General features: G+C 37.3%; 3 protein-coding genes, 1 long non-coding RNA gene and 1 pseudogene across 6 annotated transcripts in view; 3 read left to right on the forward strand and 2 right to left on the reverse strand.

Annotated features, from left to right (window-relative positions):
• The window catches only part of LOC149109830 (uncharacterized), a 1,553-nt gene extending 627 nt beyond the window's left edge, over window positions 1-926 (reverse strand). Inside the window, exon 1 of the mRNA XM_089294965.1 lies at window positions 1-926. This exon is cut by the window's left edge and continues 627 nt beyond it. Coding sequence (XP_089151091.1) covers window positions 1-663 — 663 coding nt within the window. The 5' untranslated portion in view covers window positions 664-926.
• A 4,943-nt stretch (window positions 927-5,869) lies between these two features.
• On the forward strand, window positions 5,870-11,019 carry LOC149109831 (uncharacterized). Of its 2 annotated transcripts, none has more exons than XR_016208543.1 (2): window positions 5,870-6,573; window positions 9,094-11,019. It is a non-coding gene; the product is annotated as an uncharacterized LOC149109831 (long non-coding RNA). The 2 variants fall into 2 exon arrangements; XR_016208542.1 differs by having other exon boundaries at window positions 5,870-6,225.
• Window positions 11,020-13,736: 2,717 nt separating this feature from the next.
• Window positions 13,737-15,135, forward strand: LOC110059146 (uncharacterized). The gene has a single exon (XM_020765832.2). It carries the CDS (start codon window positions 13,787-13,789, stop codon window positions 14,858-14,860), a length of 1,074 nt encoding a protein of 357 aa, XP_020621491.2. The 5' UTR covers window positions 13,737-13,786; the 3' UTR covers window positions 14,861-15,135.
• A 1,583-nt stretch (window positions 15,136-16,718) lies between these two features.
• LOC110059187 (uncharacterized) lies at window positions 16,719-24,217 on the forward strand. Its single transcript, XM_089293248.1, has 10 exons — window positions 16,719-16,863; window positions 17,626-17,764; window positions 18,217-18,373; window positions 18,709-18,760; window positions 19,367-19,405; window positions 19,820-19,908; window positions 20,374-20,389; window positions 21,688-21,755; window positions 21,892-21,999; window positions 22,634-24,217. The coding sequence occupies exons 1-10, from the start codon at window positions 16,752-16,754 to the stop codon at window positions 22,772-22,774; spliced, it is 921 nt and encodes a 306-aa protein (XP_089149374.1). The 5' UTR covers window positions 16,719-16,751; the 3' UTR covers window positions 22,775-24,217.
• LOC110059188 (uncharacterized) lies at window positions 23,066-26,683 on the reverse strand (annotated as a pseudogene). Its single transcript, XR_016208271.1, has 3 exons — window positions 25,215-26,683; window positions 24,424-24,570; window positions 23,066-23,595 (listed from the first exon to the last, which is right to left on the reverse strand). The product of XR_016208271.1 is annotated as an uncharacterized LOC110059188 (transcript).
• Window positions 26,684-26,934: the final 251 nt, after the last annotated feature.

Consider the following 26,934-nt stretch of genomic DNA (forward strand, 5'->3'; position numbering starts at 1 on the left):
CATAGGACCGAATAATATCATGGTGGGATTTGCAAGCGTGGTTTGGTTAACAACCTTGCTATTGCAAGCCGGTCGTATTCTCCGATGGCGCCTTCTTGATCCATCATGTCCTTCGTGATCACCTACGCCTACAGCGGGCTCGTAATTCAGAAGCCAGTCTTGAAAAACGCTGATTGGAGTGAGTCGCATCATTTCCGGTGTTGCTGCCTCGCTGAACTTCAGAGTGATGTCATCATCAAGGAAGATATAGTAGAGGTAGTCAAGTCTTCTTTGCACTGCGTGGAAATAAAGCATATTTCGACCGGAACCCCAGGTTGTTTCATTGCCAAACGAGTACTTGATATGTGGTGCGCTCTTTTCTCGGCATTCAGTTTTATAACTCAAAACAATGACATCGCATCGACATTTCGAAGCATCGCTTAATTCCAGAGTTTGGATTAGACTTGGTGTAAGGCATTGCTCAGTTTGCGTGAGATAAATAAAAGGTGGCGAGACCTTACTTTTCATTGTGTATTCCGTGATATTCACAACATGAGAGTTTCTCGAGCCGGTGGTCTCTCTGATTTGGTCGTCTTGTACGTTCACTAACAAGTAGGAAGTAACAAACACACAGGTAAAAATAGCTGAAAACTTCTTGAGCGTTTGTCTCTTGTTGGTTAGCATTATAAAGGTTTCTCTCAATGCTTCGTGTCTCTGACAGAAGCTTGAAAATCTTCCTGTATCCAGCCCTTTAAGTTAGCGGTAAGCTGCAAAATATATTTACATATTCCTCTTGAACCAATGATGTGTGATACGAAGGTCAATGCAAACCGGACTTCTTACCCAAAGGCAAAATGTGATATGGTATACAGCATCGAGAACTATTGAAGAAAAAACAATTCCATTATCCTTCAAAACAAATAACTCACTCCAAACACAAAAGCAATATCCTTAATGATCGAAAAAGGTGAACTGAAGAGAAGCCACTTTGCGTCACAAAATCTATTTTCCGCTGTCAATTCCTGATATAAAGGCTTAATACGTCACAATCACGTACGCAGTGGAATTCATTGGTTATACGGCTCAAAGTCGTTCCAAATTTACCTCTTTGAATACTGAAAGGAAATGGAATTATATAACTAATGTTTTGAGATGGATATTAATCTGTTTACGATCGAAGAAATAGCCGGGTTTATTTTCACAACAACTTAACTAGTATACTGACATCACTCAAACACAATACCATGCATATATAATTATATTTAGTATCACCCAACTAGTGGACTAATGCAAATCCTGTATTCTAATTGGCTACGCTACTAGAGGACTATTAGTAATAGTCCTCGAGTAGCGAAATTGGCGCAATCGAGCGTGACGCTTTCTTTCGTTTTATTCCCAAATAAATATTTCTTCAACTTGCATTTCCTAACTTTATTATTGCCTTTTCTGTCCGTAGCCCTTGCGGGCTGGGGGTCTAATTGTTAAATATTTCATGCTCGTTAATTTACGATATCAAGAGCTGAGTTTATTGTAAAGAGGCTCTCTTTTTTGGGGTGGAATTGCATCGCACGAAATGTTTGTTTTCATATTTGCGTCAAAGGCTCAGACATGTTAAACTGAGCGACTATGTGATTCAGGGCCATATGGATGGACAAAAGAGTTCATAGTTCGTCACAATATGCAGCTAAGCTTATTTCACAATACAGGCTTTAAGGGCTTCCAATTTACTTCAGTTTTTATCGTGCCCATCCGACTACCCGACTCGTAAAAAGTGATATTGCCATATTACATTAAAACCTCAAGCTCAACCCTTAAACCGGACCACGGAATGGATATAACAAAACCTTGTAAACCCTTGCTCTGGTCAGAGAGCCGCATTCATTAATTAAGAGCGTGGGAGTAAGTGCACGTGCAGTCGTGGCCCGGAGAGGGTGGGGAGGGGGGGGGGCGGGGGCAGGGGGGAGAAAAGTACTCCCATAAAATGGACTATACTATGTGCGACCCCAAGGGGTATGGTGAGTTTTTAGCAGTTTTGGTCATAAATAGGGTATCGATTTTGGTCACTTTGGTTTCAAAAAGGGTATGGTTTTTGCACTCTTGTCTTGAATTCGTTTTTTTTTTTTTTTTTTTTTTTTTTTAGAAGAAGCTTCTTTTTCATCATTATCTATAAAACCATTAACAAACGCTCTTCGCAATGACTTTGACATCTGTTTAAACTAGGTAACTAATTACGATACAGGTATGAAACAGGGTATCAAGGTTTTGATCAGGTCATAAATAGGGTAGGAAAAATCACAGGTTTTTGTCTTAAATAGGGTAAGGGTTTTGGGAAGCGGGCCGCACACCCTCACCCGATTTTTCTGGGAGAAACCCCCTTCCCCTGGGACTGAGTCATGATAAGTGGCTGGTGGGAATTTTTGTGACCTTCACTTCCTTCTTCGTTGCTGTGAACATCACGCAAACTATTAAAAAACAATTCATCGAACTATTTTATTTTTAAGTAGCCATTTTTTCCTTGTCCAGTAGTAATACCATAATGTTTGTTTGCGTCAGACTTGCCAATACCGGCCTACTCGTAAAAATAGACAATTTTTGTAAGTCAAATATCGATCGATTGTGTAAATCGCTGGTGACGTCACTTTCCTGCGGTTATTCGTAGGCTTGTGTTCGGTTTTTAGCAACTCTTCCGAGATTGCTTCTTGGTATATCTTGGTTTTGTGGAGACTACATTGTTGGTTAGCTTGAGTGGGTGTTGTTTGTGTCTTTTAAGCCTTTGTTTGACGTCATTTGATGATGATCACAATAAACATCCGCAACACTGAGAAACTCGATGGAAGCTGCCAAACAATTTTTTTTTTTTTAATTACTCCACCGATCTATGTTTGCTCACAATTTTCTTGTTAAAAGACTAAACTGCCACCCAATTCACACAAAAATTGACCAAAATATTAAAGTTTCTGTTAACTAAATTGGCAAATCCATATCCTAAACTTTAAAGAACTTAAGTTGACCTAAAACAATAGCACTCCAAAGCAGAACCACAATATCAACACTGGGGACAGTGACCTTTTATTGCATACATTAACATAAGTTATGTAGCCACAGGTCGCTTCAAGAGCACGTCTTTACTTTCAACAGGAACATGTATGGTACTGATATAAAAGTGATAGCTTGTGTTGGGTAAAACAAGTTAATAGTAAAACCACTATAATTGTGAAACTGCTATATTCAGTTAGACTTACAGTAAACTTACGTTGAAAATAACTTTTAGTCCGCACGCAAATGCCCTGTCAACGACTTAGGTTAGGCGCTTATAAACCATTTCACAGCTATAGACAGCCGTGTATGTAAGTTTCCGGCTGTAGCATACACTGCTTTTTTTAAATAGGAAATAGAGGTTGCATTCCTCGCAAATCAATGTTTAATTTAGTGTTATTTAGTCGTACAGTGCAGTAATTCCACCTGGAGGGTAAGCGTCGCGTGTTACTGAGTTGTGCGATTACTATTGGTTAAAAACCTTCCAATGTCAATCAAAGACGAGCATGCGTATTAAAGTGAGAAACCCTCTTGAAAGAAAGCTGTTGAGGTTCGCTACTGTTTGTGTAGCGTGAAGGTTAACGGAATATCAGACTCCTGAATTCAATCTCCGGCGTGTGGAATGTTACTGCACTGCAAAATGAAACAACACGAAAACTTGAACTACGACTAATTTCTATTTCTTCCGTCAAAATAAGAATTTAAAAGGCCAGTGCATGTTACAGAAACTTACAAAAGGCGCCATCTGCCTGTGAAATGATTCATATCAGACCTAAAGTGAGCTGTTATCAGTGTCACTAACTCCTGACAGCGTGTTGTACAATATTATTGAACTATTTTTCGGGCTCAACATGCTCTCACTATCAAATATGACTTGTTAACAATCAGTACTTACAGAAGCTTAGAGAAGACACTGAGAAAAGACTATCTTCCTTTGAAATGATTCATTTACCTACGGACTAAAAGTTATATTAAACGCAAATAGACTTTAAGTCTAACCGACTGAATATGTAAGTTTCACAATTATAATGGTTTTACTATTAACTAGTTTTCCCCAACATAAGCTATTGCGTTTCAGTACCATACATGTTCCTGTTGAAAGTAAAGACGTACTCTTGAAGCGCCCTAACTTCATAACTTATATTAATCTATGCGATAACAGGTTACTGTCTTGTGGACATTGTGGTCCTTTTCTGTTTTTGAGTGCTATTGTTATAGGTCAACTTAAGTTCTTTAAAGTTTAGGATATACACTTGTTTATTTAACAGCTAATTAACATTGTGGTTAGTTTTTGTGTGCATTGGGTGGTAGTTTAGTCTTTTAACGAGAAAATTGTGAGGAAAAATAGATCGTTGGAGTAATTAAAGATTGTTTGGCAGCTTCCATTGAGTTCGTCACACTGGAAAAGTTGAAAATTTACATGGACATGTCAATTTTAATTTACAGTATGTAAATCTTGATTTACATTCTTTGTAAATTACAATTTACATGTTAGGGTTTTGTAAAATAAAATTACAGGAAATTTACAGCTTTTAGTACAGCATGTAAATGCTCTGTAAATAGTGATTTACATTGTCTTTGTCGACAATGATCATTTGAAGAACATGTAAAAACCTGTAAAATATTTTACGCACTTTTACAGTATCTGCCTTTGTAAAAAACATGTAAATTGCTTTGCTAAACCATGTGAGGAACGTGTAAATAATTCAAGCGAATGATGTAAAAAGTCTGGAAATGTTATGTTTGTAACCCTGTAAAAACCATGTAAATGAAAAAAGGGGGCCTGTAAGAAACATGTAAAAACCATGTAAATGAAAAAAGGGGGGCTGTAAGAAACATGTAAAAACCATGTAAATGAAAAAAGGGGGGCTGTAAGAAACATGTAAAAAGCATGTAAATGAAAAAAGGGGGCCTGTAAGAAACATGTAAAAAGCATGTAAATGCAAAAAGGGGGGCTGTAAGAAACATGTAAAAACCATGTAAATGAAAAAAGGGGGCCTGTAAGAAACATGTAAAAAGCATGTAAATGAAAAAAGGGGGCCTGTAAGAAACATGTAAAAAGCATGTAAATGAAAAAAGGGGGCCTGTAAGAAACATGTAAAAACAATGTAAATGAAAGAAAGGGAGCCTGTAAGAAACATGTAAAAACCATGTAAATGGAAAATCTAGAAGTTGCACGGGTGCGACACCGCACTAATTAAGCTGTCTTCTTGTGAACTTTCCGCGCATCCACAACGACAAAATAAAACTAGAATTGTTACTGCACATGCAGGCGTCCCAAGCTTACGTCTCTAGAAAAGAGAAAAATTAATTCTCGGACGTACGTATTTATTCATGAAGGACCATGAAAGCGTCACGTGTTGTGTGAGTTCAAGACGGAAAGAGCCCTGGTGACCGAATTTGAACTGACGCGGAGTTAGGTTAGGCAGGGAACCATAAGGGACACCCAACGACCGCTCCCTCTCGAATGCTTTTCAACGCTGTTTTAGGTTATCTGGTGTACTTTCAAAGCTCTGTAGGTTAATTTTAGGTTGCGCAAAAAAAAATTTATCTGTTCGGTTATTCTAGAGGAGCTTGAGTATTCTCGAACTTATTAGGGCTTTTTTGTCCATTTCCCGAAAACGTTAGGTCTTATCGCCTTTCCGAAAATGATAGCTGACTTTTTTTCGGTACCCAAAATGACATTTTTAACAATCCGAAAACAACAAACATTAAACTTCTCATATCGCGAAAGTTCGAGGTCACAGTTGTGCCCCTGAACCGCTGAGAATGAACGAAATATCATCGATTTAGAGCGTTAAATATTCCGAAACATGAGCATTCTACAAGTAAGATTAATACAACTAAGTCTGCCCTTGCATGTTCACTGTTTCTTTGTTTTTTTGTTTTTTTGTTTTTTTTTTGGTGATTTCTACCGTTTTGTGCTTTCATTGCCATCACTGTTATCCCAGTCCCTTTATAAGAGCATACCAGCTTTGTGAGTGCCCGATCTCCAACAAGCGGGAATCAGCGGTCTTCATGTTAGGTACCAGGTTCTCTCGGTTCTCCCGCCATGTTTGGCAGTTCGTTGGAACTTACATCGAACTCGAGCTCTCTTTTAGCGGGCCAAAATCCACTCTACCTTCGCTTCGTCACCGTGCACGGTTTCAAGGCAAAGTTTACCGTTACCCAGAAGTTGAAGATAGCGATTACAGGCAACAAAAACGACAGGTAAGCAAGTTTTGCATAAATTGAACGAGCAGAGTAAAGTAACGTCAAGATACGTATACATTTCGTTTTGCCTTTGGTTGTGAATGTGTCATTATCAAGGAGAAGTGACATTGCTTGTGGAATCGACTTTGTTGATGTTTACCTGCCGTGCATAAAGAGCTTTATTATCTGTTATTATCTGTTCTCGATAACTGAGCATGAGCATGCGACATTTGTTATTGGCTTATATGCACCTCATGATTCTTTCTGATGCATGTTCTTGTAAGGTTATGTTGCCCTCTGATGTGAATGCTAGTAAGCTAAAATGTAATGTGCCATCTTCAGCAGAGAAATTTCTCTTATGCTAGAGTAAGTATTCTGAAGTTACTCAAGTGTCTACAGTTGTACCTACATGCAAGTTACAATATGCTGTTATACACAACTGTACATGGACATTGCACCCACTGGTGCTGATACTGTAGTAAGTTAAATGTTGTGGTATTTTCTTTCACAAAAAAAAACACTATGATACTTTATAAAGAGGTATACATGTACCTCAAACTGTTGTGAAAACTACACAGGACTTGAAAAAAAGGAAGAGTAACTTGCCCAGGCAGGAATATCTACTTGTCTTGGACGACACAGTATAGTCAATCGATTATTTCATAACAATCAATAGAAATTAGTCAATGATATCAGAAATCAATAAAAGGATTCGTCATGAGTCATCAATTGTGATCAAATTTTCAATAACCATTATCAATTTTGCTGATACTAGCTTATCTTTTAAGCAACATTTAATAAGAAAGAAATGAACAAAAGATTTAAAGTGAAATATGAAATCATGAATACAATTGCATAAAAACATAACATTGTATCTCGTAAACAGAATATTTTGCTGGCATACATGTATCAGGGACTATGTTTTGGGGGTTTTTGGTAGTGCCCTTGAAATCTACATAAAAAAGTTACAATCAAACATTGTGTTGAGGGACACAATTTTTCTACAGTTTAGGTGAACTAACAAAGAGAGACCAACTTTCAATTGATTCTCTAATGACTGATAGATTTGGTAAAGTCAAACTGATAACTTAAAACTTTTCTAGCATGTGAGTATAAATTTCATTTCATTGATCAATAGCACTGATAACACTTACATTAATTTCAATTTATTGATTTATATCAATTTATGGATCTATTTCAATCGATTGCCTTACCCTGGGATGACCAGACAGCACTTTAGAGCCCTGTCACAGCTGTACATTTTACTTGTATGAAATTGGGCTCTTACCAAATACATGTAGGTTTCATGTGTCATGCATCTGTTCATGCATCTGTAGCAGGGCAGGAAAAAAATTGTAAGTCACTTGCCCAGTGGGCCAGTCAATTTCAGTTTTCACTTGCCCCACTTAAATATTAGCTGCCAGTGTGGTGGCCAGTAAGGAAATCAGAGGACAAATGCGAATGAAGTACACTCGGATTCCAAACTATTTCTTGCTTTCAACCAAATAATTAACTAATCTTTAGGTCTTAAGTTTTGAAATGGAATGACTGGAAATTATCATTTATCAAGCTGGCATTTTTAGTCAGACTCACAAGACTACTGACGCTACATTGTAATTTCACTTGCCCACTGGGCCACTGAACTTCTATTTTCGCTTGCCCAAGAGCAAAATTTACTTGGCTGAGGAAATCAGACCTGGGTTTTTTCTTGCCTTGAGTAGATCACAGATAACATCAAAATGTGGTAAAAACAAAAAATAGTCACATAAGCCATTACCAGAGTGTGTCACAGAATTTGTGAATTTTTCAGGCGTGTGTCACTGATGTTTTTACCACATTTTGATGTCTTCTGTGATCTATTACTGAACAGATGCACGACAACATAGAATCTGTCTGCTTTGTAATACATAACAAAGAAACAAAAACAAACTTTTATGACATCATCTGTACCTTTGTCCACCAATAGAGCATAAGTGTACGTAAGAAACAATCAAATTGTGCCTGCAAATAACTCGACTTATTATTTAAACATTGTTTGATAGGAGTTTGATTTATTGTGCATGAATATTACAATGTAGGAGATAGTGAACATTGAATAGTTACTGCCACAGATTTTGAGTTTAGTTCTTCTACATCCTCTGACATTCAGTGCCTTCCAATCAGAGATGCAAATTTTTTGTCACACAGTAGCTACAGATGTAGATGTAAGATCTGTTTGATTGATGAATATTCAGGGCTCAAAACAATGGCCGGTCAACGGGCAATGTCTGGCCAGAATGGTGACTTGACCGGCCAAAAACTTCACTCGCCGGTCATGTTGACCAGTCATGTCATGTTGAGACGGTCACGTTGTTCATTCTTGAATAAACAATCAAATCCCCTACTGTAAATCTGAGAGTTTTTATCTTTTTTTTATTATGACCTCTAACGAAAACACACACCAATGCATACATGTATCTGTTTGAACGGCTAAAGACCATTCACTTGCTGTTTGTCATGCATTCAAGATCGATAGGAATGCCATTCGAGTGACTGGGGTTAAATCTGTTCAGAAAAATATTAAGCCAATCTTTAAACGGTCTAGCAGTGACTGGAACAAACAAACTATATTTGTGGGTTTAATTTGGCTCACATTATGTGTACTTGATTTTTTCGTAAATATCTTGACCAGTCAGAAAAGAGACATGACCGAGCTAAAATTACTTTGGCCGGTCAACATGACCGGCTACAGTCCGATTTCAAATGTCACAGTATAAATTGGAATGATAAGAAACAAAATAATAACTCCAGTGTAAAATTCGCTGATTGATATCATACATAGAATTTGCTGATTCATACTCAGCCATAACTTATCTTATTTAACGAAATGTTTTATGTTACTTGTAGGATGAAGTAAAATTGAGAGTGGTCAATACATGCATACTCCTTGGCATTGATGCTTGATCAGGAAAAAATCAGCTGCTGAGAAGTCTACAGTACCTATGACTCTATAAGGGGTCCAAGGTCCATTTCTTGAAGGCCCTGGAAACTTTTCGGGCCCACAAAGCCATCTTTAATTGAGCTGTGTCTAAAAACTAAGAGCTGTGTATGCCTGAAACTTCTTGTGTGAAGGAAACCTCTGTTCATATTGAGAATAAGCAAATAAAACAGCTCTGTAAGCCTAAGATTTCAGATTTTGGTATGGCTTTCTGGGTGCGAAAACTTTTTGGGACCTTCGAGAAATGGGCCCCTGGTGCATTACAGTCTAACATGGTGATCTTCAACACTTTCTGGCATAAATTCAACCACTTTAAACATTATTTTTAATGCTTTGAAGTATCACCTACACTGTACCTGTGTTAGTGAATTAGCATTAAATTTGAATATCTTAGATTGCTAGGTTGATACTTATTGTTCAATACAGCAGCTATAAGATTTCATCATAAAAAGCAAAGGCTATGTTTACATACATGTAGTACCAGAACAATAATTTATTAACTTATGATGTGTTATGGGAACTATGGTACTAGATAGGCCTTTCAATTTCAACAGGTCCCTATGAATTTTTTTTTTTACAGTACAGTTTTTTTTTATCACAAAAAGAAAAAGTAAAATTTTGAATATTGTTTACAGTGAATGTTTTGTCAGGGGTCCAAAATGTTTGTCCTGTTTGGATTCCGTACAGTTTTGGAAAAAGAAGGAAACTGTGACTTTGTAAACATAGCCTAAAAGATGTCAGAAGCCTTGTTTTATGTTATGCAATGTAGTATTCCTTTGGCATGAATGTTTTTATGATGAATTTAAAATGTCAATCTCTATCTTGTGGTAAATGTTTTTTCTCCCTATTTTCTGTTATTTCAAAAGAACAATTCACTCTATGAAAAAAGTTGATCAATATTTCACACTTACATTGCAGTAATTTTCATAATAAGGTAAAGGTAAAGACTGCATATGAGTCACATGGCCCAACAGACTGGAGCTTATCCCGCTTTCTGTAGCAGGAAGTGACTAGGACTATTTCTACTCCCCCTGGATGAGATGCCAGTCCATTGCAGGGTTACCCCACCATTAAACTCGCTGGTACCCACTTATTCACCTGGGTGGAGAGGCACTGAGAGTAAAGTGTGTTGCCCAACAACACAACAGAATGTACCTGCCTAGGGCTTGAACCTGGACCGCTCGATCAGGAGTTGAGCGCACTACATGTAACTACGAGGCCATCGTGCCTCCCACATTTTCCATAATAATTATTAAGGCTAATTTAATCCTGCATTAATTACTTAGTAAGAAAAAAAAAAACAGTTTATTCATTCATTTTATGACAAAGGTATTATCATTATGTTACATTTGACTTTGTGAATTTAGTATATATTTAAGACAGGTATCCATTTGTAATACGCCTAAATTGCAAAATTTTCACTAGTTGTAGCTGACAACAGTATAGTTCTTAATCATTTTATTATTTATGAATTAAATAGAGTTGAATATGACATGGTTTTGCACAATCTTGAAAAGGTCTTGAATTTTAGTAGTCTTCTTGAAAAGTGCTTGAATTCGGTTAAAGGAGCTCAGTCATGGTATTTTAAAATATTTTGGCCATGCACAAAATTACATTTAAGTCGTCTTGTTATAGATAGAAAGAAAAGAAAACATGTTTTATTTGTTGCAATGAGTACATTGTAAACCTTATTCATGGCATATAAAAACTATTTGAATTTTACTGAGTTTGTTCTGATTGCAATAAATTTCTGATTCTGTATAAATTTGCATGTTTTCTACTATTATAATTAAGGTCCACAGATTTGATTACAATAAAACAGTACATTCCATGCATTTTTCTTCAAGTTATTATTTACAAGTTATTAATCGCACAGGGTTTCTCCCTCCCTTTTTCGATTTACATGTTATTTACAGGCTCCCTTTTTACATTTCCAGGTTATTTCCAGGCTCCCTTTTTTGATTTACATGTTATTTACAGGCTCACTTTTTCAATTTACAGGTTATTTGCAGGCTCCCTTTTTCAATTTACAGGTTATTTACAGGCTCCCTTTTTCGATTTACATGTTCTTTGCAGGCTCTCTTTTTCAATTTACAGGTTATTTACAGGCTCCCCTTTTCAATTTCCATGTTATTTGCAGGTTCCCTTTTTCGATTTCCATGTTATTTACAGGCTCTCTTTTTCCGTTTACATGCTATTTACAGGCTCCCTTTTTCGATTTGCAAGTTATTTACAGGCTCCCTTTTTCGATTTACACGTTATTTACAGGCTCACTTTTTCAATTTCCATGTTATTTACAGGCTCTCTTTTTCCATTTACATGTTATTTACAGGCTCCCTTTTTCGATTTACATGTTATTTACAGGCTCCCTTTTTCGATTTACATGTTATTTACAGGCTCCCTTTTTCAATTTACATGTTATTTACAGGCTCCCTTTTTCGATTTACATGTTATTTACAGGCTCCTTTTTTCCATTTACATGTTATTTACAGGCTCCCTTTTTCGATTTACATGTTTTTTATGGGTTCCTTTTTTGATTTCCATGTTATTTACAGACTCCCCTTTTCGATTTACACGTTATTTACAGGCTCCCTTTTTTGATTTACACGTTATTTACAGGCTCCTGTTTTCATTTTCCATGTTATTTACAGCCTCCATTTTTTTTATTTACATGTTGTTTACAGCCTCCCCTTTTTATTTACATGTTATTTACAGTATTATGGCAGCCTCCCTGTATTAAATTTACATGTTATTTACGGGTTTCCAGGTTGAATCACAAGAAATTTACAGGTTATTTACAGTATTTGCAGGAACAGTTTACATGTTATTTACATGATCTTAGCCCTTTGCTTTCAAACATTTACAGTGTTTTCTTCATCATTTACATGTTTCACTTGAAATATTTACATGTTTTTTACATGAAACCTCCAAAACATGTAAAAGGGGAAAAATCATGTAAATTAATCTTTACAGTCTCTTTTTGATTATTTACATGTTAATTACATGTTATTTACATACTCTGTAAATTTTCAACTTTTCCAGTGTCAGTGTTGCAGCTGTTGTGATCATCATCAAATGACGTCAAACAAAGTCTTAAAAGACACAAACAACACCCACTCAAGCTAACCAGCAATATAGTCTCCAAAAAACCAAGATATACCAAGAAGCAATCTCGGAAAAGTTGCTAAAATCCGAACACACGCCTTTAACTTTAACAGTTCGAATAACCCGACAGGAAAGTGACGTTACCAGTTCTCTACAAGGTCGACTGATTTATCTGATTTATATAATTTGTCTATTTTTACGTACGAGCAGACCGGTATTGGCAAGTCAAACACAAACACAGTATAACTGATGGATAAAGAAGATAATGGCTACTTAAGTAGAAGGTAGTTAAATAGTTTGTTTATTTTAAGGTTTGCGAAGCAACGAACAAGGAAGCGAGGGTCACGAAAATTCCCACAAGCCACTTATCACGACCGCACCTGCACTCCCTCGCTCTTGATGAATGCGGCTCTCTTATTTGTCCCTGGCAAGGGTTTACAGGGTTTCGTTATATTCATTTTGTGTTGCAAGGGTTGTGTTTGAGGTTTCAGTATAACATGCCAATATCATTTTTACGAGTCGGGCATTCAATGTACACGATAAAACTGATGTAAATTGTAGGCTTCAGTATATTTTAAAGCCTGTATTATGTAATAAGCTTAGCTGCATATTCTGACGAACTATGAACTCTTTTGTGTGGCCCTAACTTCTGATGCGCATCAAAATATTGCCTGCTTCAGTTAGGCAATATTGAAGGTGTTCTGAATCAGCTTGTCCAGCCTTTGATGCAAATATGAAAGCAAACTTTTCGTGCAATGCAATTCCACTCCAAAAAAAAAAAAAAAACAGAGCCCTTTTTACAATAACCTCAGCTCTTGATATCGTAAATTAACGGCCATGAAATAATTATAAATGCACGGTCTCGTGTTTGTGTGATGTCAGTATACTAGTTAATTTGCTGTGAAAATAAACCCGACTATTTCTTCGTAAACAGATTAATATCGATCTCAAAACATTAGTTATATAGTTCTTCTTCCTTTAAAGATTCAAAGAAGTAAATTTGGAAGAACTTTAAGTCGTGTAACCAATGAATTCTATTGAATACGTAATTGTGACGTGTTAAAATCAGGAATTGATTGCGGAAATAGATTTGTCTGACGCAAAGTGGCTTCTCCTCGGTTGACCTTTTATGATCATTAAGGACATTGCTTTTGTGTTTGGAGTGAGTTGTTTGTTTTGAAAGGAAACTGAATTGTGTGTTTTGAATACTGGGTGCAATGCTGTACCATATCAAATTTTGCCCCTGGGTAAAACGACTTGTTTGCATTAACTGCCGTATTAACACCTCATTGGTTAAGATATATTTTGCATTTTACCGGTAACTTAAGACTTCTGTCAGAGACGCGAAGTCTTGAGACCTTTTCATTGACTGTCGTATTAACATCTTATTGGCTGACATACATTTTGAAGTTTACCGTACGTCAACGTAAAGAATTGGAAACAGGACAATTCTCAGACTTCTGTCAGAGACGCAAAACCTTGACAGAGACCTTTACCATGATAACCAACAAGAGACAAACGCTAAAGAGGTTTTCAGCCATTTTCACCTGTGTGTTTGTTACTTCCTACTTGTTAGTGAACGTACAAGACGACCAAATCAGAGAGACCACCGGCTCGAGAAACTCCCATGTTGTGAATATCACGGAATACACAATGAAAAGTAAGGTCTCGCCACCTTTTATTTATCTCACGCAAACTGAGCAATGCCTTACACCAGGTCTAATCCAAACTCTGGAATTAAGCGATGCTTCGAAATGTCGTTGTGATGTCATCGTTTTGAGTTATAAAACTGAATGCCGAGAAAAGAGCGCACCACATATCACGTACTTGTTTGGCAATGAAACAACCTGGGGTTCCGGTCGAAATCAGCTTTATTTCCAAGCAGTGCAAAGAAGACTTGACTACCTCTATTATATCTTCCTCGATGATGACATCACTCTGAAGTTCAGCGAGGCAGCAACTCCAGAAATGAAGCGACTCACTCCAATCAGCGTTTTTCAAGACTGGCTTCTGGATTACGAGCCCGCTGTAGGCGTAGGTGATTACGAAGGACATGATGGATCAAGTACGCTCCGTTCAAGAATGCGACGGGTTTGCAATAAAAGGGTTGATAAAAAAACCACGCTTGCAAATCCCACCATATTATTCGACCCTCTGTTTAATGCGTTCCACGCCAAGGCAGTAAGCCATATATTTCCGATGGAAATCAGCCACGAAGAACGCAACTGGTGGCTCACAGATAAGTATGTTGCCTCAGTCGTTGAGTTGAAATTTCGCGGACAAGCGCTGATGTTTTTCCCAGTAGTTGTAGTGAACTTACTACATCGCCCTTATCCACAATCATCTCATGGAACTAACAAAGCTTGGCAAGGGTTTATTGAAGCTATTCAGGAGAGAGCGCCTACTCAATTCAAATACCACGCTTTATTCAGGACATTTCGCAGAAGTCCAAGAGTTTACATACAAAGATCGCGGACATATTGCGTGGAGATAATTCGTCACCAGGACATCACGCCATTTGCACACTTTGCATCTCGCCGGACAGTCAGAAATCAAGCGAGGTTCTCTTGAATCTTTTATCTATAGTTTAAATGATAATGTCGCGCAAATTTTTATTCATTTTTCAAGATTTTTGAAATTTCAAGTGGGAGTCTATTCAGTTTTTGATATTACTGTACAAAGTTCTTAACCCGTTTTGCTTATTAGTTTATTTAGTTACTTAGTTTTGGAATACGAGCACCAAGTTTTGTAAAGATTTTCAGTACTATAAAGTAAGGTGGTTTATATAAATCATGTAAAGAAATAAGTCACACAAGAAACATAGAACAAAGCGTATCAATTTGTTATATTGGTGTTATGATTACAACGTAAGTAGTTTACAATGTATCTTGACGTCGTTTGACGTCAGGATTGAGTAGTAATTTTATGGTACTATTTTAAGTAACAAACAAGTTTGCGGTTGATTCGTTAAGTGCCATTGTTTTAAAATTCTCCAGAACTTAAATGCCAACTGGGGTAATTTCAGCCTTTGTGTGAAAAGATGACTCTTGGTACCTCAAAGGCAACCAGCATCACATTTCATGATTATAAAGCCCGGTAAACATCAAAGGAGCGAAAAAAGATGGCCAGATTTATGTTGAAAGGTCCACCACCGTGCAAATTCTTTTTGTTTTACGCCATACACTATGATGACCAAGTAACCAGAACGTTTCTATTGATTAGCTCCTCGGTCAGAACATATTTAATAGAGGGGATTCGGCAAACATCAAAGGGGCCGACAAAGTTGCAAAGATTTATTTTGGAAGCCCCACGCCCGGGGTCCACGACGTGCAATATAGTTTTAAGCTTGTGCTTCGGCTTCGGGGAAATTTTTCTTGCGGGACACAGCGCGTAAGATAGCGTCATCTTGCCCTCTCGGGTAGCCAATCACAGTGTAGGATTTGGTTCATCTTGCCCGCTCACGGACCTTGCCGTGTAATAAAAAAAATTGTTACATAGCTGGCGTTTTTCCCACCACAGCGCGCCCAGTCATTGGCTAGTTCATGGTCACATGACATCTAACAATGAAACTGTTTCCCGCCAAATTCCATGAGCGGGCAACATTGCGAAAACTATGACGTTAAGGGCCCATTAACCGATTTATGCGCGCGCTCGCGCGCGTTGCTAAGGAGGTGAAATTTCACTTCCGGTTACTTACGTCAGCCTGAGCGCAGAAAACAAAAATAACTCAATAACTTCCAAATTCGCTCACATTTTAGATGTTTTTCTTTGTGTTTCACAAAATGCAAAGTAAAAAAAGTACAAGCAAAGACAAAATAAGAGAAAGACAGAAAAACAAGAGCAATAGAAAGAGAAAAACTAACTCCGTGTGGCTTTGTTTGATCTTACTGAAGTGTGCTGGTAGTGTGAATTGCGCACGCGCTGATAGGGTAACTTCCAATATATATCGGGAGCACTTCCGGTTTCTTTAAATGCTAAAGGAAACGCGGTTTTTCCTTAAATCCAGCCTTTTTTGACGGATTTCAATTAAAGCCAACGTTGGAAACATAGCTATGCATTCCTTTTTCAAAATCACGCTTTTTTCAGAAAATTACGAACTTTTTAATATTTTGAAATTCTCTCAAAATCTGACAAAATCTATGCATAACGTAATGAGGATTTAAATTAAAATATTAAATCAATGAAAAAAATTCCGATAAAGTAATTTGCCTGGGAGCCTTTGCGTTTTTTCAGTATTAGTCACATGACCATGGGCGTGGCCTGATGACGTCATCACTAGTGTTGCTGATCATGAAAAAGTTAAAAAACATGAAATAACTCTGAAGTAACTAAAAATGACGAGGTTCAGTATGAGAATAAATTTTCCCTAGCAACGGCTCGAAAAGATCGGTTAATGGACCCTTAAACGGGTAAGTACTTCATGTATCCCTTATTATAGTATATTTAGAACTTCTCGCCCAAGATGGCGGTCGTTGTTGGCACCTGGTCGTTCAGTTTGGAGGCAGTAAAGTTGATTTCCGATAAGTTACGCCAAGGGAGCGAGTGTCTTGATGCTCTGGAAAGTGGAGTAAACGGTAATTAATCTATCTCTTTTGTTTTCAAAACACTCGGAGAACTTAAATCTACAATGATTTTAAGCTGTCAGACGAATTCCGGCAACGGGAGTTAAGCTAAGCTAGTTAAGTCTCTTATATAATATTGTAAGGTCGTAATTTTGTGATCATGTAAGCTTTGAGAGCCATAAAAGTGTTAAGAGTTGAATCTGATCAATCCATGCATGCGTGGGATAGTTATGTGCATGGGGCATTCAATCCCCCCCCCCCCTCCCCACTCCGCCCCCCTTCTTAAGCTTGTAGAGATTTTATAAAGGGGCTGCTAAAGTCATGTGGCATCTGAGGTTACTATGATGTCATCATTTATTTTGATCCACTGAATATTTTTGAGGGTGCAAATATTTGCGAGGGTGTGAGAGAGGTGGAGTTTGATCTGTTATTTATTTATTTATTTACTTATTTATTTATTTACTTATTTATTTGTTTATTTATTTATTTATGTATTCATTTTCATTTATTTTATGTTGTTGGTTGTTGGGGGGGGGGGGGGGGGCTTAATTTTGACTTAACCTTTTCTATTGGGGATTGTGCATAATTATCTAAAATAAACTGGCCCTGTGAAAACGTTTGGTCTGATGTCTGTAAAATTGCTTTGAAATCATCTGTTCCAAACTAATGCTGTTCTTCTCCATTTATGTTTTAGTAATAAATTATTATGAGTGCAGTTTGCTGATTTACAATGGCCTATGTAAGTTCTTTTGCAAAAAATTCTTTTGCTTCAAGTGATTGAAGACGATCCAGAGACAGGCTGCTTTTTTGTTGGAAGGGGAGGAATTCCAAATTCTAAAGGTGTGCTGGAGTGTGATGCAGCAGTAATGGTGGGAGATAAATGCCGTTTTGGTGCAGTTGCTGCTTTGCAAGGGTGAGATTACATGCATTTGATCATTATGATACAGATTTGAATGGTCTGGTTTAGTACAGTTGAACCTCCTGGTGGTTGAGGTGGTTGCATGCAACTGGAGGCTCCAGGTGCATGCGACCACCTTGACCACCAGTTTTCCAAAATATGAAAAGTTTCCAAGTCAAATCACTATTATTTGGAACCTCTTGTGAGTGACCATCTCTCGTCAGTGACATTTTGGGTAATCACTTATGGGAGGTTCGACTATATGAATTGTACAATAAAGGAAATTGTGGAAATTTGTTCATTTTGGGCTGCAGGATGAAGGGAGGTTTGGGCAACATGACCAAAACTCTAAACCTGCGTGTGTGACTTAGTTACAATGTACACTCTCACTTCAGAGTCTTGTAGAACCATGCTCCCATAACGGCATGCTTCCTACTTTACATTCATCTGTTTTTAATTTTCTTTAGAGTTGCAATGCCTCTCTCAGTTGCTAGATGTGTGATGGAGAAATCACCCCATAGCATGCTAGTGGGTGAAGGTGCACAGGAATTTGCCTCTAGGAATGGGTTCCCTGTGGAATCAAATTCATTGTTACAGACCAAGATGTCAAGAGAAGCATTTGAGGTGAGATAATATTTTTTGTGAATATTTTGTTCATATAAATATGCATAATTTAACTGTAATGTTTCGTGATTACCGGTACTTTAAAAATGTGCTGCTAACTATTCCACACTAGCAGCTAGGCTGTGCCCTACATTGACAAGCTCAATTTTTCTTTCAAACAATTAAAAAAAAAAGAAAAAAGAATGACAGAAGTCGTGAGAAAACTGCATGACATTTTTACTTCCTCAATATTGTGATCCATACAGATGTCCCCCCTAGTGTGTGCTGACTTTAAGTCAAATACAGCCTCTGTTCAGGATGAGCCATGATTTGTTGGAACTTTCCTGTTTTAGTAGAAGTTCCTTGTAAAGTCAGTCGAAGTCGAAGCAGGCAGCCACGACACAATAGGTAAAGACAAGCTATTTCATGACAATCAGACAAACTTTTTTTCAGCTGATGATTAAGAAACAGAAAACGTGTACCGTGTTTTTATCAAGTTATAGAAACACGAGTGAAATTTTGGGAGAACGAGAAATGTTGTGGGAACAGAAGCCACAGGCGAGTGTTTCCACAGCTTTTTTAAGTTCTCCCAAACTTTCACGAGTGTTTCTATAACTCAATAGAAACACGGAGAACATGTTTTCTATTTCTTGTAGGAAACACCGCGACGAAAAAATGGAAAACAACTTGTTAACTTTGATTATCAAAATGTAAATTCTCTTTGCTCGTGCCACCATTACGTCAATAGCTCATGCTAGTTCTGTGTTTCTATCAAGTTATAGGAAGACGATTTTTAACCAAGCAGCATGCGTATTTTCTTAGAACTGTTTTCTAAAGGGGAATAGAAGCCACAGAATATTAAAAAAAGCTAGTTTACATGTACATTTCTTAAACAAACAATCAACAAATAATTTTTGATATGTAAAATGTATGAATTTTCCTCTGATTAGCTCACTAGAATTCGTTGTCCATTTTAAAATTCTAAATTCCTTTGTTCATTTTGCTCTCTTATAGGCATTATAGTGCTGGACTCCAAAAGACACATGGCTGCAGGTAATTATTGCCATCATGCGCACCTCTCAGGGGAAGGGGGGATAGCAATTGTTCCCTAGATCCTTGAAAATTTCACCTTTTTGCTCCCAGCTGTTTCCCTTATAGATGAATTTCATTGTTCCCTAAAGTTCCCTTAAGTTTAACAGTTAAGATATTCCTTGTTCTCTTGGAATAAATGATCATGTTCCCTTGTTCCCCCTAACCCCTGGGAGGCCTCCAGAACCCCCGGGGAGGCCTCCAGAACCCCTGGGAGGCCCTCACACATTTTCCTTGCACACAAGCCTGTGGATTACTGTGATCACAATGATAATAATTATTTTGAAAGAGGTTTACACAATACATGAATTGTTCATTTTAAGATCCCACGAAATCAACAAAGCTTATAAATTTTATATTATACTGTTGCACCCTCAGGTGTTTCAACAAGTGGGTGTTCCTTCAAACATCCTGGCCGAGTCGGAGACTCACCCCTTCCTGGGTCAGGATTGTATGCTGATGACGAGGTACTAGAAAGTCTTATTTGCAATATTTATGATATTATCATCATCATCTTCTTCCTGCCACAATGCCCTTTGCATGCATTTGTGTGCCTATCATCCCTTGTTGGCTTGCAATGCATAAAAATGGTTATGGCTAGTTATAGTGTACTTAAGGTGAATGTATTGCAGGCAGATATAGTATACAATGTAAAGTATTAATTAACAGTACTTAGCCAAATAATCAATAACTATAAACTTATTAAAAAGGGAACATAAATTTTTAGATCATAGTTAATGTTTATACGACTTAATCTGTGAGCCAGTTCTCATTGAAGTGCATGCAGCTCTAAACTTGTTGATCGGTTGATAAATTAAAAAAAAAAAAAGACTACGAGAAAGATGTCTAAAAGTGGATGAAATTTGATAGTAGGGGTAGTGGAGACTAATAAATGTATATTTTAAATACTGTTATTTCTCTTTGGTTTGCAGATTGGTGCTGCAGCAGGTTTGTTCCCAAAGTTCTACTATGTTTAGCATACTTGAATGAATGTCGGAGATACAGTTGCACTACATGTAAGAGCAGGTGTTTAAAGATGGGAGTGAGACTATCTTGTAAAAGAACAGTGAAGATTTTTTGAGTCTGAACATAACTTGTGTATTCTTGGACAAGAATATGACAAAATCCTTAGGCTCCATCAATGGCTAGATTCTCCACAGTGAAGTTAGACAAAGTGTTTAAAATAAATGTACCTTTCATGAACAAAAGATCAAGATACTGTACTGTTAGATACATGTATCGCCCAAGTGTGAAGTGTTATGAATTGATCATAAATCACTTGGGCGAGAAACATGATCACAATCTTAGAAAATGGGCCCAAACAACAAGGCCGAAAAGATTTTTTTTTTTTGCTATCATCAAGAAAGAAGAACATTTCAAGTGAAGTGCACAGTCTGAGTGTAATAGAGAATTTATGGCCTGTAAAATTAACTGATCACATTGTATTTACATGTATGTGAAAATGTATATTTAATTTATCATAAAATATCAATGTTGACTTTATTACTAAGAGTGATGGGTAGTAGAAATCCTGGCACTCTTTATGCTGGGGAGAAACCGGACAGTGATAGACTAGTTGGAACAATTCATGCAATATTATGTATACAGTTCTGATCTGAAAATTAAGACAGTAATGAAACTTGCAAAAATGTATTATTATTATTATTATTATTATTATTCGAATATGAAGTGATTTTTCTAAACATTTGACTATAAAAAATTGCGACAAAATATTTCTAAGCATATTGCATAAAAATTTTGTTAAAAAACGACGATGTTTCGACGTTGAGCCAATGTCATTGTCAAGTCAAAATGATAGTTGATAAAAAATGTATAAATATTCAGTTAAACAACAGTTCAATGGATGTGTTAAAATGTTTAAAATTAAACAAAGAGTTTCGCACGGATGTTGTCAGTTTGCGTGTCCAAGCTTGGATTCCATTCCTTTATGCAAAGCATCTCATAGACAAGCAATCAAATTTCCCTTGGCACTCTTTGTTTAATTTTAAACATTTTAACACATCCATTGAACTATTGTTTTACTGACTATTTACACATTTTTTATCAACTATCATTTTGACTTGATAATGACGTTAGCTCAACGTTGAAACGTCGTCGTTTTTTAACAAAATTTTTAACTTTCTCAATATGCTTAGAAATATTTTATTGCAATTTTTTATAGTTAAATTATTATTATTATTATTGTTATTATTAAGTGGTTGACAGCTTGACATTTTGATTGACAGCTACTGGAGATGGAGACAAAATGATGAGGTTTTGCCCTGCTTTTCATGCAGTCCAACTCATGAAAGAGGTTTGTTTTGTACACATATTCATTAATGCATGATAAATAGGAAGACAGTATTGTACAACTCGGTAATATGATGCAACAATGAATTGAATAAATACTGTCAGTAACTCAGTCACTGATTTCACCTTTTATTTTTCAGGGTTATTCTCCCCAAGAGTCGTGCGAGTTGGTTGTAAAAGAAGCACAGCGAAAAGCAGGAATGACCTCAAAACCATTTGAAATGGCCTTGATTGCCATCAACAAAAAGGTGATTTTATAAACATGTTTTGATGTCAAGTTCCTTGAATTCCTTCATTTATAACTGCTGTCATGAAAAATACCTGCAGCAAGTGCATAATTATAAATGAACACAAATACATCCCATGCTGAGGAAGACTACAAGTATGTCATATTTTACATAACTCATGGTTAGTTAGACAAGTGAATAGACACAAAAGCCACCTTGCGCAAAGAAAGTTTTTTTTTTATTATTGCACACAGTAACATTTTCTTGGCAGTGACTATGAGCTTCAAAAATTTGCGAAGTCTGATTTGATCAGAAAAAATTTAGCTGCAGAAAAAAATCAGCTCAAACCTGACTTTTCTTTGGCTTTATTTTCACAACTGTTTCACGCAGCTGTAACTGATATGCTCATTGATGACTATAATTTTTTCTTGTGCCCAACCTCCTGATAAATCAGAGTTCATGTAACACCATGCAAGTGTAACACAATAACTTCCAAGTCAGAGGAATGTGTGAGAAAATTATACTGCACAAAACTCTCTGAAAGGGAAATGTTTAATGAGCTCACAGACAGAGGAAACTACAATTCACTACAAGACTAATTTTATCTAGTTTTAGGTAAAGATTTGACTGTAAATGTGTTTTTTTTTTTTGTCAGGGTGATTTTGGGGCAGCTGGCACTGTTCCATTTTTTGAAGATCAAAAACTGAAAACTTCATATTCTGGATTTCCATTTGTTGTCTGGACTGAAGAAATGACAGCACCAGAAATCAGAGTCCAACCCCCTGTCTGCTGGTAATCCAGTATTTTTTAGAGTACGGGACTCTCACATAGACTGTGAGCAACCATTCATTTTATTTTTTTAACTCCTTCAAGCACAACACAAAAGAAAGTGCACCAGGCTGGGAAGAGAAAAAGGAGTTGCTGGTCGAACTGCACATTGGACATGTCATATCGATAAATGTGACAATGTTTTGATTTAGGAATGTCTCTATGTTTGTAGGTTGTTGGGAGCTAAGATTGCTCCAACCTGGAGTATATCCTAATATGTTGTTATTTATGCAATCATCCCACAAGAGTGAAAACACTATGAAATAAATTTAATTTTATTATTTATCTTTTTTTCACATTCTGCCAAATAATGATGTACATTCAGTCAGGAGAAACAACAGTCTTGTGGTTGTATGAATGCTTCAATCTACAGTGTATAAATTATACACTTTGCAATTATAAATTACATGACTTTTTGTATTGCATTTTTCTCACTTTGTACCATCTTTTTACTCATGGTAAAAGAATACACCCCGTGAAATAAAATAAATTTGTGTGCACAACTTGCATACGCTTAAGATACAGTAAAATATGTACAGTTGCCACATGGTGTGTATATACATACAACCTTAAAATTTATCAGAGTCGTATTTTTGATGCCAGATCTTTTCTAATGGTATCAACTTCCTTCTTCTCCTTTTCATGTCTCAGTCTTAAGATCTCCAATACTGTGATCTCCTCCTGGTTGTCATCAGCTCGTGAGTCCCTGTATCGTCCAGATCCTGGGCTGCCTCTTCTCCTACTTGCCATTTGCTTCGGTTTAGGAACATTCTTGGCATAGTTTAAAGCCTGCAAAAATAAACCAGAAAAAAATTCACAAATCAGATTGGCTGTCAACAAGCCTGATTTTAGCCCAAATCTGACAGTGTACTATATGTTTCATGCTTGTAATTGGACAGTAGGTGACAATTTGTGTGCACTCTTCCTTGGACAGATGTACTGAATAAGATTGTTTTCCCAGTGTACTTAGTCATAACACACTCAACTGTTGAAGCTTTTGATTGTTATCAAGATGTTTAACCAATGACTATGGTAATCAAATTCTGTTACAGTTTTGATTAATTGGTAACTGAACTTTGTGTTGTCCAAGTCTGTTTGTAATCAGAATTGATTGAAATGACAAGCAAATCAGACTCCGCTATGCGGTTGTCCCATTTTGTTAATCAGTTGTTTGATTACAGACCAAATTGGACTCCACTTTGTCACATTTCTATTATGAATCACCTTCAACAATGTTAACTAACTTTATTATATAGCTAGCTCTGTCAGCAGGACACAATGAACTGAATCCTGCGCCGTGATTGGCTACCCAAGAGGGCAAGATGGCGCTATCTTGCCCGCTTGGGATTATTTGTTGTGTCCCATGAGAAATAGTGTTCTTTTTTGATACAATAAATCCTTTATTGACCAAGTTCTTTTCCTTGTGTGTGTATGGACCGAGACAGAGTCGGAAAAAAGAACTTGACCAATATCCAGCCATCTAGACCTCATGCTTGGTCAATAACCCATGTATATTTCACTGATTCCCCGTGTACAGCACTTCCCATAATTGAATAAAACAGTATTCCTTTGAACACTTGAAATCATAATCATACATGTACATGCAGCTTCACTTACTGTTTGTCTCTTTATCTCTGCCTCTATCACGTGTTTGGGTTTAGCTGGCAGCTGTGTTGATCCCTTCCCCACTTCTTGTTTTCTCATGGTTGAATGCTGAGACCTCAACATTGCTGCATATTCTCGCTGTTTGCTAACTTTCTTCATCTACAAAAAAAAGAGCAGCCACAATGAGCTGTGAGTTATTCTTTTAAGTGTGACAGCCCCAATGAAAGTACATGCAGTCTCGAAAACAAAATTAACTTTTGCACTAAAGGTGCTGACTGGTCTCATCGACACAAATTGCACAAAAAATTGCCGAGTGTCATATCCCTTACACCGAACACGTCTCACAATGTTGTACTTTTTACAACAATTACTACTGCACTGATCAATTTCATTTAAGGGGTGTTACGCTAGTTTATGTCTTGTGCAACTTGTCTTGCTAGTTCTGCAACAAAATTGTGAGACAATTTGCGAGAAAATTGTTCTCAATGGAAAATCTATCCCAGGTCCCAGGCAACCTTGCCAAGAATTTTTACAAGCCAGGCTAATAGCTACCTAAAGAGTTTTCAGTTGTTTTTTTTTTTTTTACATACGGAGATGGGGAACCAATGATGATAATATGAGAGGGTGCTGTGTGACCACTTGAACTAGATCATTTGCAGACAATTTACTAGTCAAAATCAAACCATAAATTCAGAACAAAAGATGGTAACTTCCTCATAATGATCATTAAATTCAAGCATCATTATCATAGACAATTCCGAGTTGGTCGCTTCATGTGGTTGCGATGTAATAAGAATTTTTACCTTTTCTTTGAACTCATCAGAATCAACATTTGGTCCCAAGCCACCAGCTAGGTGCTCAACGTTGGCACCTGCAAAGTTCCGGTAGTCCTTCAAGGTGTATGGTTTGTACTGAAAAGGCTGCCGCAAGCTAGAATAACTTCCAGATGCTTTACTGTCTCTACCAACATTTGCCATTTTCTGTAACGATGGAGAACTAGATTGTACTAAATAAGGTTCTGAGGAAAACTTCCTGTGGAGACTGGGTTCAGGAATTTTATTCCCTCTGTCAGAATCAGTATTTGGTAAAGCTGAAGATAGATTACGGTAATAACCTTCCTCATGTAAATGATGTATACTGGAGACGAGTGGTTTGCGATGGTAGCCGTATCCTCCTGGAGGTGCTGACTGAGTAGACAGTGGATTATAGTGTACTGGCGGGATAGGTCCTGCCATTGCATGTGACTGTCTCAAATTCGCCATAGCACTTTGGTAACCTCTAGAGTAAGAAGTTGGTTGATATGAATAACCTGGCTCGTATGTGTTATGGTATATGTTTGCAGTTTGACTTACATCATAGTATGGTCCATGATGCTGATTGTGATATGTGTTACGTGCACCATTTAAAAAACTATCTGGTAGCAAATCACCTTCTTGTCTATCATGAACCAGGCATCCCGGATCATTTTGAATTTGACTGCCATTTCCACTGGAATTAACACTGATCTAAATCACTGTTGATGTCTTCTAAAAGTTCTGATTGATTCCCCAGGCCTGAATCTGAACCAGACGCAAAGCCTGGAGACTTTCCTCCTTCCTCTCTACTTCTACTTTTCTCGTCTAGTTTATTGTCGAGTTTATTTTTTGTCTTGGTTGCATGCATTCGAGCATAGCTAGTTTTCGCAGGCAATCGCTTCCCAACATTTTCTTTATTCCTTTCGATTATGTGCTGAGGACGCCGAGGCTTTAGAGCTTTCTCGAGTTTTCTAGTATTTGATTCATTAGTCTTTTGCGCTGGTGTTGAAGTCTTTGGAAAATCCAAAACTTGTTCTGTTAACTCCGAAGGATTGCTTGGCTCATCGGTTGTATTAACTCGATCAAGAACTCCAAATTCTTGTAACTTCGCTGACTCGAGAGAATCATTTAAGGAAAACTCCAAACTATCCTGTACCGTCTCTGAATCTGGTTCCCGTTCGTTTGTATCGACCATAGTGTCGTGAATTGCATCTTCGTTCAACGATTCTCTGTCCAATATGGCGGCCAAGACAGCAGGCAGCGCAAATGTGGTTATTTTCCCGTCCACACTGTCAATATTTTGTTTCTCCTCCTGCTTTTCCATTCACTGGATAATGAATATAAGTCACGGTTCCTTACTGTTCGGTAATAAGTTATATATATTGCACCTCGGACAGAAAAGTAAATGTCATCTTGTGTTCTCTTATTAAACGAACACAACTGACGCATTGACTACCCATAATGCATCACTTGTTGCCATGGCCATGCAACTGTGGTTTAGCGGTAGGGTGGGTGGGTAGGTGGGCGGGGGCGGAATGACACCACAAAATGTTCACGCAGTGGAGAGAAGCGGGGATGCTCGTCGCGTCCTCTCGCCTACAGGGTATCTAGGAAGGAAAGCCAATATTTTTAGCCGTCAAGGTTTCGTTTAGGGTTACGCTCAAAGAAATCACCGCCACACAAAAATGGTGGCCGAGACCGAAGATGTTATCTTGATCTATAGGCCAAG

This window comes from Orbicella faveolata, unplaced genomic scaffold, assembly GCF_042242905.1.
Source record: "Orbicella faveolata isolate gen_17 unplaced genomic scaffold, um_ofav_v1 contig_25, whole genome shotgun sequence".
NCBI lineage: Eukaryota > Metazoa > Cnidaria > Anthozoa > Scleractinia > Merulinidae > Orbicella > Orbicella faveolata.

What these genes read in the sequence shown, in the direction of transcription:
- LOC110059146 (XM_020765832.2), top strand. Translation starts at nt 13,787, where the DNA reads ATGATAACCAACAAGAGACAAACGCTAAAGAGGTTTTCAGCCATTTTC.
- LOC110059187 (XM_089293248.1), top strand. Translation starts at nt 16,752, where the DNA reads ATGGCGGTCGTTGTTGGCACCTGGTCGTTCAGTTTGGAGGCAGTAAAG. An exon ending in AGGCAGCCACGACACAATAG is followed by an intron (nt 18,761 to 19,366) that starts GTAAAGACAAGC and finishes GCTCTCTTATAG; the next exon opens with GCATTATAGTGCTGGACTCC. An exon ending in TGATTGCCATCAACAAAAAG is followed by an intron (nt 22,000 to 22,633) that starts GTGATTTTATAA and finishes TTTTTTTGTCAG; the next exon opens with GGTGATTTTGGGGCAGCTGG.